Source organism: Geotrypetes seraphini, chromosome 16, assembly GCF_902459505.1.
Source record: "Geotrypetes seraphini chromosome 16, aGeoSer1.1, whole genome shotgun sequence".
In the NCBI taxonomy this organism is placed as follows: domain Eukaryota; kingdom Metazoa; phylum Chordata; class Amphibia; order Gymnophiona; family Dermophiidae; genus Geotrypetes; species Geotrypetes seraphini.
Window position 1 is genome coordinate 5893889 of NC_047099.1, and position 16670 is coordinate 5910558.

The 16670-nt window shown below is 43.8% G+C and overlaps 1 protein-coding gene across 3 annotated transcripts in view; it reads left to right on the plus strand.

Moving 5' to 3' along the window:
- CARMIL3 (capping protein regulator and myosin 1 linker 3) overlaps positions 1-16670 on the plus strand; it is an 81299-nt gene that overhangs the window by 32701 nt on the left and 31928 nt on the right. For all 3 annotated transcript variants that reach the window (XM_033925679.1, XM_033925680.1, XM_033925681.1), the window contains exons 17-21: positions 2150-2219; positions 5566-5647; positions 10436-10532; positions 12560-12614; positions 13471-13643. In XM_033925679.1, the coding sequence (XP_033781570.1) occupies positions 2150-2219; positions 5566-5647; positions 10436-10532; positions 12560-12614; positions 13471-13643 (477 nt within the window). The remainder of the gene's footprint in view (positions 1-2149; positions 2220-5565; positions 5648-10435; positions 10533-12559; positions 12615-13470; positions 13644-16670) is intronic.

Consider the following 16670-nt stretch of genomic DNA (forward strand, 5'->3'; position numbering starts at 1 on the left):
GTGACGAGGCAGCTGCTCTAACCACTAGGTCACTCCTCCACTAAATCACTTTTCCATGAACAACACTGTAAAAATCTTACAAATGATTGAACAGCCTCTAAAGAACAATATCATTAAAATAGCATAAGATGACCATGAAAGAAAATGCATTAAGTAAGAAGAAGACTTAGCAAAAACCCACAGAATCCACATAGGGGAACACTTTTCAAGCTGTCCATTTGGGTACAAAATCCGTTGGTGTTTTTCTCGTGCGGTCTTTGCATTAGTGTTCAAAGTGAAAGTATGTTCATGTCTTCAATGCAGAAATTAATACCTGTGAATATGATCCCCTGCTTTTACTACAGTTATTTTTCTTGGGAAAATACATGTCAGTTTGAGCATGCCATACCTGCTCGTTATTTCCCTCCCCAACCCAACGTTTCTTTTAAATTCATATCAAGAAGGATGCTCCATCGATATCAGATCTTGCAAATGAAGCCCCAATATTCATGCACCACCCCCAGTGGTCGGAATGCAGGTAGAGGATTTCCAGTCACTTTAGGTAGAATGTTGCCCCAATCTAAATATGCAGCTGGGAATACTTCCCATTGCCCCTCGACTCAAAATAGAGTTAGTTCCTATCTTTTCCTAGGGGGCATTGGGGTATGGATGTGTCGTTTATAAGAAAAATGTGGTTAGCTGTTCTATGAGTTGTCATCAATAAAAGTTTTAAATCAAAATAAACTCTATAATCCTTTTTCCTTGTTATTTTTTGCTGATTATAACTTTACAGATCATTTTAATTTGTTTCCTAATAACCAATTTATAAGTAATTAGCAATGCCAGCAATTGTCTCTCTTTTTTGCACTTTGTCTATAGGTGCATTTCTGGGAATTGTGTGACCTATGTTGTTTTTGTGTGGTGGGCAGAAGGTTCTCTGTGTAAGAACATATGCACAGGTATAGACAGAGCCTGAAAATGCTTGGCAGGACCTTCCAAGCATCCACAGGATTACCCCTAGCTAGATAGTAGGGATAGTGCTAAGACATGATGCAGTAGATGTTATGATGAGTGGAGGGATGGACTGTAGGTAAGTAGGTAATGAAAGTATGGGATAGACAGAGCAATTTAGCAACAAAGAAACTCAGTAAAAGGAGTACTGAAAAAGTATCGAGAGAACAAGTCTCCCCTGACCCAAGAAAGGGGTGAGAGGAAGAGACAGCCCAACAAAGCACACCTAATAAATATTTAACGTGAATGGGAAGCCCTCAGCCTCACAGCCTGGAGTGGGGAACAAGCCCTAATACACCAGCTGTCACAGTCATACACCCAGAATGGTATTATCTGTGAAACATCCCCGGGCTAACCCAAGTGACCCACTCTAAATATTTATTAGGTGTGCTTTGTTGGGCTGTCTCTTCCCCTCACGCCTTTCTTGGGTCAGGGGAGACTTGTTCTCTCGATAGACAGAGCAATGACATAGCAAGGGTAGGAGGTGCCTGGGGAGGTGGTGCCCCACCCCCCACCAAACTCTTCTCATCCCCACTGCTCCTTCCCGCCCCCCACTCCACACTTGCGCTCTCCCTTCTCCCCACATACCTCTGTAAATCATCACCAGCGTGAGTGACTTCTCAGTTGGGTTTTCCTCTGATGTCACTTCCTGGCCCCGTAACCCAGAAGTGATTCAGAGGGGAACCAAGCCAGTGCGAGCAACAGGCAGGAGAAGTTGTAAAGTTGTTCACACTGGCGAAGATCTATAGAGGTACAGGGTGGGGGGAGGGATGGCGCAAGCATGGCATGGTGTGGTGGGGCGGAGAGGTGCCGGTACCCCCATTGAGACAGCGTCTGAGGCTATCCGCTCCCCTCCCCCCCCCCCCGGCACTATGCGTCTGAGACAGAGTAACGTTTGAATGATGGATAGCTAATGGAAGGATGGCATTAGATAAATGGATGGTTGGCTGTTGGGTGGATAGTGGAAAGATGGGATAAACTAGTCTTAGGACAAGGTGAAAAGTTGATGGGTTGGTAGATAATGGAAGGGTGGGATAACCTAGTCTTGGATAGTTGATAGAGACACTGAGAACTGGCAAGAATAGACAGAGGGTCATAGAGAGGACAGAAACTAGGGTATGTGCTGCCCCAATTAAGTCTTTTCTCTTATCCTGCACAGGGCACTGTTCCAGGGCTTGTCCTCCAATACTCATGTCAGTGACGTACATTTGGACCTAAGTGGCTGTGAAGTAAGTAAAGAGAGAGAGGGGGAGCAAAGATTAGCATTTGAGGGTGGAAAGAAGTAGTTGGTATGTACATCACATCTCTAAAGAAGGGTGGGTTAGAACAGTGAGGGAAAAGAGGAATTTAGGCCAGGCACTGTATCTCTAGGGAGATGGAATTAAAAAGAGTTTAAACTGTGCACTGGTGAATGTATTTCAGTGGCTTCTGCTTTACTGTACAGGGTGCCCACAGAAATACTCCTTGATTTTAAATGGTTACAAAACCAAAATTTGTTGGAATATTCTTTATCCCAGGACAAGCAGGCAGCATATTCTCAACAGTGGGTGACGTCACCGACAGAGCCCCGCAGCGGACAGCCTCAAAAGCAGACTTGCTTGAAGATCTTTGTAAGAGCTTCCGAGTGCCTTCCCGCCCGAGTTAGGGCGCGCGTCTCCTGTGAGGTACCTCAGTTCAACGTTTTCCGCGGAGCCGAGAAGTCCTCTTCTTTTCAGCTCTGCAGCCTTTGTTGCCTTCTCATCACTGCGGCTCGCATTTTCATTAACGGATTCTTTTGTTAAAAAAAAAAAAAACCAACAACTTTTATTTCCGTTTTTTTTGTTTTCTTCAGGTCAGCGGCCTTTCAGCCTAGGCCTGGACGCTCACCTCATTTGATACGTTGGACTTTGTTTTTTCTATGTCCCGGCCTCTTACCGGGTTCAAAAAGTATAGCCAGTGCAACAAGATAATTTCAGTCACCGATCCTCATAGTCGGTGTATTGCTTGTTTGGGTCCTGAACATTGCCCCGACACTTGTTTGCACTGTGCTACACTTCAACCTCGAGCCCTTCGTCGACGCCATGCCAAGCTTCTCCAACTTTTTGGCACTATGGACCAACCGCCTGAGAAGGTCTCGACCTTGGCTTCAGGGACAGCCTCGACATCTAAGTCCTCGACCTCGACGCCAGCTTCTGCCTCCACCAAGGCCTCGACCTCGACCTCTTCGGTCTCGAAGGCCTTGACGGCAGCTCCTCTGAAGCCTTCCTCAACGGGTAAGTCTCCTGTCTCTCCTTCAGGTACTTTTAAGAAGCTTCTAGAGTCTCAGGCATCCCAGGCCGTATCTATGGTCCTGCCAGCCTCTTCTAGACCTCCAGCTAAGCATGCCTCCAAGCATCGGGAATACTCATCCTCGAGGTCGCCCTCCTCGGAGCGCACTGCTGCACCTTCGAGACCTGATCCCTTTGTCTCGGTGACTATGTTCGAGGACATGTTAAAAGTCATCCTGACCACTCAGATTTCCTCGGTCATGGCTCAACTCCTTCCGTCGTCGACCCTGCTTCCTGCGAGCCAGCCTGAACAGCACCTGGAGACTCCTGTAGCAGCACCTGGAAGCAAGCCTCGGAAGTCTCGCCAGTTCTCATCCAGTGACTCTTCACCTGCTCCTCGAACACAGTCTCCTCCACCTCGACTGAAGCATCACTCGAGGCATTCTTCCTCAGGAGACATCTCTACAGCAGAAACCCTCTCCTTCTCTGGATACTGAGTCTTCTATGCCTCATTTATTCAAGGCTACTGAGACTTCTTCCAAATCTAACCATAAGTCTCGCAAAGCTACTATACCAGCTGCTTCTCCTCGCAGTCCATCGAGGTCGAAGACTCCTCCATCAAGACCGCCTTCGAGGGAGCCTTCCCCTCCTGCCTTGATCCAATCTGTTCCTTGAACCCTGGGGACATCACCACTGAATTTTTTGAAGCGCAAACACTCACTGACTCCTCCTCACGCAGGTAGTGCAGCTTCTTCAATCACTGTGCGCCTGGACTTGCAACGCACTCAACCTCACAGAACAGCCCCACAACTTTTCATCTCCTTTGATCCAAATAAGTTGGGGCATCCTGTCTCGAAGCGAACCATATCCAACTGGATGGCTGCTTGCATCTCTTTCTGCTATGCTCAGGCTGGTCTCCCTCTGCAGGGTCGAGTCACGGGCCACAGAGTTCAAGCAATGGCAGCGTCTGTAGCTTTCCTCAGATCAACTCCTATTGAGGAAATCTGAAAGGCTGCCACTTGGTCCTAGGTTCATGCATTCACCTCTCATTACTGTCTGGATACTTTCTCCAGAAGGGATGGCCATTTTGGCCAATCTGTTTTGCAAAATCTTTTTTCTTAACTTGCCAACTCTCCCTCCATCCCCTTATGCTTAGCTTAGAGGTCACCCACTATTGAGAATATGCTGCCTGCTTGTCCTGGGATAAAGCACAGTTACTTACTATAACAGTTGTTATCCAGGGGCAGATATTCTCACAACCCACCCTCCTCCCCTGGTTGGCTTCTTAGCTAGGTATCTGAACTGAGGTACCTCACAGGAGACGCGCGCCCTAACTCGGGTGGGAAGGCACTTGCGCATGCGCAGTGCAGCACTTGGAAGCTCTTACAATGATCTTCAAGCAAGTCTGCTTTCGAGGATGTCCACTGCGGGGCTCCGTCGATGACGTCACCCACTGTTGAGAATCTCTGCCTGCTGTCTCTGGATAACAACTGTTACGATAAGTAACTGTGCTTTCACCTTTGAGGCTACAGTTTCATCAACTCATAAAGTTTCATATGGTATGATTACATACACTCGATGGGTGCCCCACCTGTTACTCGGCAAATATCAATGCGATAATCAAGCTCAGACCAGACTCTCTGAAGGATATCCAGCGTGATCGCGTTTATAGCTTCAGTGATGTGTTCCTGCAGATCATCCATAGATGTGGGTAACATAGAAACATAGAAATAGATGGCAGATAAGGGCCACGGCCCATCTAGTCTGCCCACCGCAATGACCCTTCCCCACCTAACTCAGTGAATAGATCCCACGTGTCTATCCCATTTGGCCTTAAAATCAGGCACGCTGCTGGCGTAGTGGAGGTACGTACACTCTGTCTTTCACGTAATGTCCGGTGATTTCGGGAGTCGCTTGAGGAACACCTGGTCATTTTTGCTGTCATCTTATTTATAAACATATTCCAATAAGTTTTGATTTTGTAACCATTTAAAATCAAGGAGTATATTTGTGGGCACTGTGTATTTTATATGCTAAGTGACCTGGGGTCAGAAAAGATGCTGCTTCTTTTGATTTTAGTAGAAAGAAAAAAATGTCTTCACAGGAAATATTTATTCTAGACTGTCAGCTTTTTATTTGTAGTAGTATAATTTAGTGATTCCAGACTCTTGCACAATGGCTTACATCATGTGTTCTCTTCTCTCTCTCTCTCTTACTTCTATTGCTCTGTCCTTCCATTACTCATTTCCTTCCTGCTTCCCGTATTCATCTGTTCCTGTCTTGCCCCTCTGCCTGTTCCCCCTCTCTCTCCCTCTTCTCTGTCTTCTAGTTGCGCTCAGCTGGAGCTCAGGTCCTGCAGGAACAATTTTTTGCTGTTAGTACAGTTGGAAGCCTGGATGTTTCTGAGAATGGTAATGTCACTGATGGTTGGGTATGGGGGGGGGGGCTAGTAAAGGTACTGAGAAAAGCATAAAGTTGTTTTCTGAGCTCTGAGCTAGAGACCAGTAACTGTGGTGACCGAGATAGAGAGGCTGGAGTAGGTTTCACTGACTGTGCATTTAATTGGAAAACACTTTTCTCTGCTGAGGCACATTTTATAGTGAAATCACCTGACGGAGCCAGTATGCTGGAGCTCTCCTCCAGCTCAGAGAAGTGTTTGTAGACTTCTCTGAGCCTATACGGAGTTCCTGTGCTCCCCTAGTGCCTCTCTCTGATAGTCTGATTTAGCAGCGCACAAGTCCAAATACAGTTCTCCTCCTCTCCAGAAAATGAAAGGGAAGAATCAATATTTAAAACCATCCTATAGAACCACAAAAATTAAACAAAGAAGAACTTGCCAATCTCAAACCTTCCCACCAGAGCACTAAATCTCAAATGCCATGGCTGCAATGCCTTCAATGGCTGACTCCCAACCTGCCAGAATTCTACCAGGCCCAGCACAGGCACCACCGGGGAGATCACAAGAGTTTCTCTCTCAGCTGCACAATTGGAAGCATGTCACGTCGCAAGTGATCTGTCTGCCAAGACAGCAGAATCAACTAGCAGACTCTCAGTCAACAGCTGAAACTTACAAGTGGTTGCTCAACATGGACGTAACTCAACTGTTTGCTCAATGGTATGCCAAGATTAAACCTGTTCACATCTGCAAAAAATCAGATTTCACTCTTTTCTGCTCCATTTATCCAGATACATACAAAATTGTACATGACACTTTTGCATTTCCTGGAACAGAAGCCTAATGTACTCTTTTCCCTTATACCCCTTGAATCCAAGGGTACTGTAGGAAATACACAAGAACAAGACCCAATCATCCTGATCACACCAGAATTGTCCAGACAGATCTTACTTCCTTGGCTGCTTGCACTCAATCAATATCTCTAGGACTTCATTCTTCCCTTCTAACCCAGACCCAGGATCTCATACATCCCAGTCTGAAGAAATATGAAAATTCAGCAAAAGATAATCAGCCACATCTCAATCTACAAGGACATCAAATAAATCATCTTAGCATCCACGAGGCCTGCTACAAGAAAATCATATCAACTAAATTGAGCCCAAATTGCCCAGTGGGTCTAAGTCTCGCAATCAAAACTCCTTTACCTGCCCAGTATTGCAGATGCTCACCTATCAGTCACAGCTGCTTACCAGAATCATTCTGAGGGAAGATATGTTTCCAGTTTCCACAAAATCTTCTGGTCTCTGTCTCTGGTCTGGGACTCAACATGGTCCTTGTTCACCTCATGGAAAACCTCTACAAACTCCTAGGATTTGCATCACTCAGTCACCTCACATGGTAGATCTTCCTAGTGGCTATCACCATGACAAAAGGAGTCGGTGCAGTAATACCCCTCTGCACCCCCCCCCCCACACACACACACCACAAACACACATGCACAGTTGTGTCATAAGAGTTGTCCTTAGAACACATCCAAAATTCCTTGCAAACTTGTGTCCAAATTTCACTTAAATCAGTTCGCAGACCTTCCAGCAATCTTTCCAGGCTCTTACTCCAACCAATATTAATACTGCAGATCGGCACTTGTATACTACTTCTAGGCACAATTAAGAAAAACTTTGCACCTCTTTGTCATCTACAATCCAGATAGAATGGCCTCCAAATGTATACTCTCCATCCGGATGTCAAATTGCATCACATTTGCTACATTCAGTCCCGATGTTCTAAACTTACCGTGCCTTTAACGATCGATGCTAAACCAGTTCTAACTCGTTTTGCATCGAAGTATTTTACCTTCCGATGCACATCATGGCTCTGCGCAGTTTTTTCCGTGCTTCATAGCATTCTCTGATAATACTATGTAAATGTAGTACAACGAGGTCATTAATGTTAAAATGAGCACTCCGGGCGATGTCCAGACATTGCCTGGTGATGCACAAAATGAAGCGCTGACCTCTAATGCTCCAAAATTACCAGCCGATCTAGAAGTTCTGGTAGTGTGTTAAAAGCATGTCTCAGGCACGTGTCTTAAAGGTGCATCTCATGCATGTTCGTTAAAAGCATATGCCAGCAGGTCTGGAACTGCTGATTGCACGAGAAGTGGAAGTTCCCCAAAAAATATGAGGGCAGCAAATGTGTCCCGCAGAAGCAGTGTAGAAAAAAGCATTTGCATGGTTTGCTGGTAGTTCTCCACCCCTCCCCTCCACTTATGACATAAGGTATGCCTATGATTGATGCTCATGTGTGCCTATGACATAGCATTTCCTGGGGCATGCGCACATGCATGCCTCTTTCCATAGACTATTCTGCACATGTGTTAGTTGTTTTCTCCAGGGACTGATCTGATGGAATTTCCATGGACCTCCGCGAAGCTCATTTGAATGCAAAGTTTTTGCAGCATCGCTCATCCTTTTGAAATAGGAAATTTTACTGGCGTTACAATGACCCACGGGATTTTAACAGTAAGTTTAGAACAGCAGGGCCTTAATCATATGCCCAGCCCCAAGGATGAATTAACATGCATTAACAGAGTCAAAGCAGCCTCTGCCAAAAGTAGTCTCCCTTCAGGACGTCTGTAAAGTGACCACCTGGTCCTTGATGCATACCTCTGCAAAGCACTATTGCCTAGAACACTCCACAGCTCAGGACCTGGCCTTTAGTCAGGCAGTTTTATAAAACCTCCTTGCCCACTGACCTTTACGGACTATCTAAAAATGGAGGAAAAAACCCCCACTCAACCATCTCCAAAGCTAAGGAATTGCCATGAAGCGTGCCTGTCCTGCAGTGTAAACCCTCTGCTTGTCTGCAGACTAAGTGGACTTGTATACCTGTAACAGAAGTTTGCTGTGGACAGCAGGGGAATACAGCCACACTTCCCCTAAAAAAAAAATGTAATATACAGAAAATAATTCCAAGATCAGCAGATAAGTTAGCTAGAACAGGGGCTCTAGGAGGAACATGGTAAACCCAAAATAGGCTCAAAGAATTCTATAAAGAGCTCCAACACAATGGCTTCACTGAACAATGTTACTCTGAAATGTAGTTGCATTCTCCCCTGTGGTCTATGGAGAAAAAGTAAACTACTCTATTTTCCCCAGATAATATTCTCATGGTGCACACAGCAGAGATTTCAGCCTTTATTTTGAAGATTTTGTCTTGGAAATTCCATGCAAGAACTTAAAAGCAGAATATAGAGAGAAACAAAGTACAAATCATTCAAGAACAAAAAAGAAAAAAGCACAAAGGGCCTTCAAATTCTATGTAATAGAAGCGCGGTTAATTTTGCGGAGTATTTGTCTTAGCTTTGAGCAGAAATCTGCGGCTTGACCAAACACATTCAAAATTTAGAACTGTCATCTACCATTTGGTGCTTGTCATTTCTTACGTTTTTTTTTTTTTTGTTTTTGGGTTTTTTTAAACCCCCCCTGATGCAGGCGGAGATTCCAAAACATGATCGGTGTCATGTTTTATAATTAAGACACTTTGATTACCCAGAATTTGAAGGCGCTTTTTGTTCATGCAAGAATTTAAAGTCAGTTTTGCACATTATGGAGAGAGAAAGAAAACCAGAAGATGAAAGAAGAGACCCAGTGCATAGGGGTTAAATAAGTAAAACAGCTAGAAAGCAATTTTCAAAACTTTCCATGCATGAAACAGAGTTTAATGTGCAGAAATAGAGTGTTTAAAAACTGCCCACCCTATCCAGGATTCCATTTAGCCCAAATATTGAGAAGGCAATTGCATAGGTGTGGTTCATGCGGGAAATAAAATGCGTGTATGTTTGGATTTCTAAAAGTATTCACATTAATCTACACAGGAAAGTACTGCCACAATTTGCAAGTGTGTGTATTTTTCTAAAGGCGATTTTCAAAGGCACACATTCTGAAAGCTGCCCCCAGGAAGAATAGGGGGAAACAGGAAGTCTGAAGTAGAGAATGACACGGTGACAAAATTCATCACCGTTTCCGTCCCCGGTAACCATCTTCATGTCATTCTTTAAGGAGAGAGGGAAGAATCAGAGTATGAATGGCCACAACCACTGACCCTCAAGCTTTGCTTTGAAGAATGCTGGTGTAGAAGGACTGAGGTTGAAATAGACACTAAAAAATGACATGGGATTATTTGCCGCGGTTATACGCGGGGACGGGAACGGTGATGAATTTTGTCACCGTGTCATTCTCTAGTCTGAAGGTATGGGGGAGTGAGAGACACAGTGGATATCTGACAAGTACTAAGAAAAATTTGGTCAGGTTGAGTTTGGTTCAAAATACAGCAGTAAGGATGATTTATGGCCTGAGGAAGTAGGACCACGTAACTCCTTATTACTGTAAGTTGCATTGCTCCCAGTGGAGGTCCGGGTGATTTTTAAGTTAGGATGTTTATATTATAAAGTCGCTTTTGGTGTGGCCCCACTTTATCTTCTTGATACATGAGAAGAGTAGAAAATCTCATGCCCTATTTACGTTCCCTTCAGCTAAGGGCTGTAAAAGTAAGAAACATCACGGGCATTGTCTTTCTTATCAAGCAGCCTATTACGACAAAGATTTCTGGTTAGATCTACATCTTATACACATTATAGAAAACTTCTGAAGACTTTTCTCCAAATTTTTGGCTAACTAAATCTCTGTGTATTACATTATCTTTGTATTTTCTCATAGCATAATCTTTTGTTAACCGCATTGAACTTAGGATTATGCGGTCTAGAAATTTGTTGTTATGTTATGTTTTGTTTCTCTCCTCCCAGGATTTGACTCTGATCTAATCACACTGATTCCAGCACTGGGGAAGAACAAATCCCTGAATCATCTTTTCCTTGGCAAAAACTTCAATGTTAAATCCAGGTGGGTATGACGTGATTCCTGTTCTCTGACTGCAGAGGACTGTCTGTTGAGCAAGGATTGTCTCTTACATGATTAATGTACAGCATTGTGTACGTCTAGCAGCATTATAGAAATGATAGATAGTAGTAGTAGAGTTGCTCGCAACCTCAGGATGATCTTTGACTCCTCTCTGTCCTTCGCTCAGATCCAACAAACTGCTAAAAACCTGTCGCTTCCTCCTCTGTAATTTTACCAAAATCTGACCTCTCCTCTCTGAATACACTACCAAAACCCTTATCCATGCTCGCATCACCTCACGCTTAGACTACTGCAATGTACTTCTCTCAGGCCTCCCCATATGTATCTCACCCCTTTAATCTGTTCCAAATGTTGCTGCATGACTCATATTCCATGAGAGCCGCTATGCTCACATTACCCCTCTCCTCAAGTCACTTCACTGGCTCCCCAACCATTTCCAAATACAGTTCAAACTCCTCTTATTGACTTACAAGTGCATCCACTCTGTAGCCCCTCAATATCTCTCCTCATTTATCCCCCTCCATGAATTCCGTTGGGTAAGCCCCTCTTATCTGTACCCTTCTCCTCCACTGCTAACTCCATACTCCGTCCCTTCTTTCTTGCTGCACTGTATGCCTGGAACAGGCTGCCTGAGTCAGTGCGTCTTGCTCCCTCTCTGGCGGTATTCAAATCTAAGCTAAAAGCCCACTTTTTTTTTTTAACTGCTTTCAACTCTTAATTATTATTCTTTATTCTTTATTCTTATATACCGCCATACCCAGTGAGTTCTAGGCGGTTTACATCAATTAGTAAATGATCTGCATTGAATAGCAGATTTACAACAAAATTAGAGGTAGATTTACAAAATTAGAAGCAGATTTACAGCGTTGAATAGCAGATTTACAACAAAATTAGAAGTAGGTTTACAAAATTAGAAGCAGATTTACAGCATAATTAGAAGAATTTTTGACAGAAAATTGCAGGCTGAATTACGATAAATTACAGTGATTTGTCGCAGTCAGCCGTGAAGTTACAGCGATTCTTAACTGTCTGCAAAGAGGGCAGGTTTACATCAATATTACAGAAATTGCAGGTTTGACCGAGCTAGGTAGGGGAGGTAGAGAGTGGGGGAGGGAGGGACTGGTGAAGGAGGAAGGGGGCAGCGGTGGGGTAAGTGTCATGTGAGGTGAATGGGTTATTAAGGGTCGTGTTTGCTGAAAAGGTACGTTTTTAGTAGTTTTCTGAATGATAGGTAAGTGGGGGTCTCGAGTATCATCTGAGCTAGCCATGGGTTCGACTTGGCTGCTTGGAAGGCAAAAGTTCTATCCAGGAATCTTTTGAGAGGGCAGTGTTTAGGCGAAGGGAAGGCTGTCAGATACCCTCACTGTCAGATACCTATAACCATTGTATCATTCCTTCTACCAGAATCTTCCCAATCCTGAGATGTCCTGTCTGTGTGTCCAAATTAGATTGGAAGCTTTTCTGAGCAGGGACCATTAATTCAATCTTAAATGTACAGTGCTGTATATATTTATTTTATTTTAAAAATTTATATACCATTTAAAACTAAGCAGTTTACTTAATTTACATGCATAATATTTAAATAGACACATGATATACCTTTCAGCGCTATAGAAATGATAAGCAGGAGGAATAGGAGAGTGTGGCACAGTGGTCAAAGCTACAACCTCAGCACCCTGAGGTTGTGGGTTCAAACCCACGCTGCTCCTTGTGACCCTGGGCAAGTCACTTAATCCCCCCATTGCCCCAGGTACATTAAATAGATTGTGAGCCCACCAGGACAGACAGGGAAAAATGCTTGAGTACCTGAATAAACTCCTGTAAACCCTGGGAGAATGGTTTAGAAAATTAATTAAATAAATAGGAGTAGTGGTAGTTCTTTTTTTTCCCCAATTCTTTATTAATTTCAATACTTACAATAAGTGTAATACATATAACATTTCATACTCAAATATCACACTTGTAGTAGTTCTGCTGATGGTGGCTCTGTCCCTGCTGTGTTGTTGCAGGACCCTGGAGGACATTTTGCAGAGGCTAGTACAGGTCATTCAGGAAGAAGACTGTGTGAGTCCTGTTGTCTTTGAATCACTGTCCACTTGCATTGTGAACTGACAAGCCATATTCTATAAATATGTACACAGTGAACATCTAGATGTACAGTAGAGAATGACACGGTGACAAAATTCATCACCGTTCCCGTCCCCGCGGATAACCGCGGGAAACCATCTTCATGTCATTCTTTAAGGAGCGAGGGAAGAATCAGAGTATGAATGGCCACAACCACTGACCCGCAAGCTTTGCTCTGAAGAGTGCTGGTGTAGAAGGACTGAGGTTGAAATAGACACTACAGAATGACAGTCTCTGGTATCCAGAGCAGATATTGTGATGTCATAATGCCTCATTCCACCAGTGCCTAAGAGCCAATCACATCAGTGATGTCACAATGGCTTCATTATCCTAGGCTCACATAAGAATCAGAGTATGAATGGCCACAACCACTGACCCGCAAGCTTTGCTCTGAAGAATGCTGGTGTAGAAGGACTGAGATTGAAATAGACACTAGAAAATGACATGGGATTATTTCCCGCGGTTATCCGCGGGGACGGGAACGGTGATAAATTTTCTCACCGTGTCATTCTCTAATGTACAATACATATATTAGATATACAAGTAGCCTTTGCAAATTTTTCTTTCACTTTAGCTCACGTTGCCTGTAGTTGTTATTCTGTCCCTCTGCCTTTTCTCGTACTTGCTGTCTTTCTGTGAGCAGACAGGGGCTCACATCGATGTACTGGTGGTAGCCATGTCTCCGCTGCCGCCATTGCAGGACCCTGAAGAACATCTTCCCTTTCTTGCTTTGCATCTTGTTATCCTGTCTTTCACTTTGTATCTCTGACTCTATTTCTCTTGTGCCTTGTAGTCGCTACAGTCTCTTTCTATAGCAGACTCCCGCATGAAGTCTCGAACCAGTGTTCTTATTAATGCCCTGGGAAGCAACACCTGCCTGACCAAAGTGGACATCAGTGGCAACTCCATGGAAGATATTGGAGCAAAGATGCTAGCTAAAGCCCTTCAGATCAATAGCACCCTGAGGTCTGGGTAGCTTTTATGATAATGCATTATGCAACTCACCTAAAACCTTTCTGATGCAGAGCCATGCAGTGCCCCTGTAACTTTTCTGATGTGGAAAAAATGTGGTTCCTTGATAACTCTGTTAAGGCAGAAGCATACAGTTCAAATTTGTAATGGAAGGATGTGTTTTCCTCCTCTAATGAGGAACTGCATGGTTCCTTTGTCACTCCTGTGACATGGAAGCACATCCTAACTCATTGTAACTCCTTTAATATGGAAGTGCATGTTTTCCCTGTAAATCCCCTGCTTGGTTCTTCTGATGTGGAAGTGTAAATCTCTTGTGTGGTTCCTCCCTCTAGCTCCTTTGAAGCGGCAATACTTGGTTCCACTCTAATCCCCATGATGTAGAACTGTTCGATTCCCCTGCAAATCTTCTGCATAGTTTCTCTCCAACTCCTCCAATGTGGAAATGTATGGTTCCCCTGTAAATACTTTGCATTGTTTCTCTTTAACTCCTCTGATATGGAAGTGTGTGATCCTTCTGTAAGTTCTCGGACATGGAAGTTCCCCTGTAAATCATCTGCGTGGTTCATAATGCCTCAGTTGTGGAAGTACATCATCCCCCTTTAAATTATCGGAAGTTCAAGTATGCAGTTTCTCTGTATTTGCTGTAAAGTTGAAGAATAGACTTCTCTGCAGACAAGCAGAGGAATGCAGCCATACTTCTTGGTGATGTCATGATGGAGCCAGTGTGCTGGAGCTTTCCTCCAGCTCAGAGAGATCATTTAGACTTCTCTGAGCCTCTGCAGATGTTTCCATATTCTGTAAGTCCTTTCCCCTAGTCAGTCTTCTTCATCTGAAGCTGCAACAAGGAATTTATACCAACAGAAATGGTTCTGCTTCACTCAGTAAGACTCACGAACAAGACCCCTGTCCTTGCTCACTCTGACAAGTTCTGACCTACCTCCTTCTTTCAGACTGAGGCCTGAAAGCCACTTCAGTTCACATCCACTTATCAGCATTGCAGTCTGTCATAATCTGATTGACGGGTCCATCTACTGGCTTCAAGGTTCACGAGAAACCTCATGAATATCTAACCTCTCATAAGAATATCAGCCCTAGCCTGGGACCTCAGCAACAGCCTGGGGCCTTACTCAACTCCTTTAAACTGCTAGGTCTTGCCTTTCTCAAGTATCTCACCTGTAAGACTAATTTTCTCATAGCAGTAATCACAGTGATGCAATTAGTCAGCTGCAAGCACTTGTCCACTGCTCCTCATTGGTGCAGTTCTTTCATAATAAAGTTGTTCTCTACATTGTCCCCAAATTCCTCCAAGAAGTCCCAGAATATCACCTGAACCAAATGATAGTGCTACCAGCCTCCTTTTGTGGCCCACACATATCATCAATAGAACAGTTGCTCAATGCTTTTGATTATAGGAATGCACTATTAAGGGAAGATTCACTTGAACCACCCCTAAATGCCTTCTATTTTAATAGCTCTTCTGGCCCTCAGAGATGCCACCAAGTGTTCAATAAACTTTCATAACACCTGGCTTTATGCACCCAATCTTCATCAGGTCACTGTTTAAAGATTGTTTTCATATTCCTAATGAGTTAAGTTAAACCGTCAACTTTACTAGGTTTAATAAATGTTGTACTTAGCTTGGGTGGTAGGCAGCAAGGGACAAGTTCGCCAACATGTTTCACCCTTGGGGGGTTTCCTCAGGGTTACAATCCCTACAACATAAAACCAACCTTAGTAATATTAAGACATTCTCCTATTTAAAGTATAACGTTCACTTTAACTCGAGTTCTTACCTTGAATTTAACTGTATATTCATGACGTGACCACCCAATATTAGTTCTCAAGATGGCCACGGCATGCTGCTACTCTTATTATATACTCACCGGCTCAGCTGTGAATGACATCGCTGAGCGGAACTCGTACTGCACACAGCGATGTGAAAAAATTTTTTACATCACAAAACCGGCATTGAAACCCGGCCGGGAGTAATATAGCTCAACTAAACGTGATAACACTCGCATGCAGTTAATAGAGAAAAGAATAGAATAGAATAAAAATATTATATTCTCCCCCCAGGGAGCCTCATAGAAGAGACAACCATTCTAATTCTAGATTAAGGCCATAGGGAATGACAGTATTGAGGCGGTAAATCCACCTCTGTTCCAAATAATTTAATTTGGCCTCCATATTACCCTCTGCCCCCTGAATTGTTAAAGTATCAATGATCCTCCACTTTATCTGGTCCAACGTATGTTTTTTAGAGACCCAGTGCTGTACTAGTGGGACTGATCAAGTTTCTGTAGAGATCCTGGATTTGTGTTCATTGAGTCTGACCTGAACCGGCCGCTTAGTGCGTCCTACATAAACCAAAGGACAGGGACAAACTATAATATAGATTACCCAGCCCGATTTACAAGTAGCCTGAATAATTCGCCCCGTCCGGGGGTCTTGCCAAGAGCTACCCTCAATGGTTTTGGCACACCACTGGCAATGGGAACATTTCAAGTGGACACCTTGTTTTTTAGTGGGTACCCCTTGTTGATTCAGCATCTGGCCTATTGTCTTCCCCTTAGTATAAGCTGTCATAGGGGGCTCCTCCAACCCTCTCAGGACCCTCAGAATTGTCCAATGCTGTCTGATGGACCCTACCATAATTTTGGCCGCCTCTGAATATGGAAGGACACATACTAATCTTACTTCCTCTGTGTCTGGGGGATTAATCCTGCTGGAATATTGTATCAGAAGGTCCTGATGGGCATATCATGCCCGGAGATAAGCCTGGTGTATAGATTTCTCCCATGTACCCCCATGAATGAAATTTATGTCTGATATCATCTGCAGCCCTTTGAAATTCTATCAGGTCTGAACAAATTCTCCTGGCCCTTAAAAATTGGCTCACAGGGAGACTATACTTAAGTTTATAAGGGTGGAAGCTTGAAAAATGTAACAAGGTGTTTCTCGCTACTGGTTTCCTGTATAAAGTTATAGCAAGTTTATTGCCCTCCCTATAGACTAAAATAT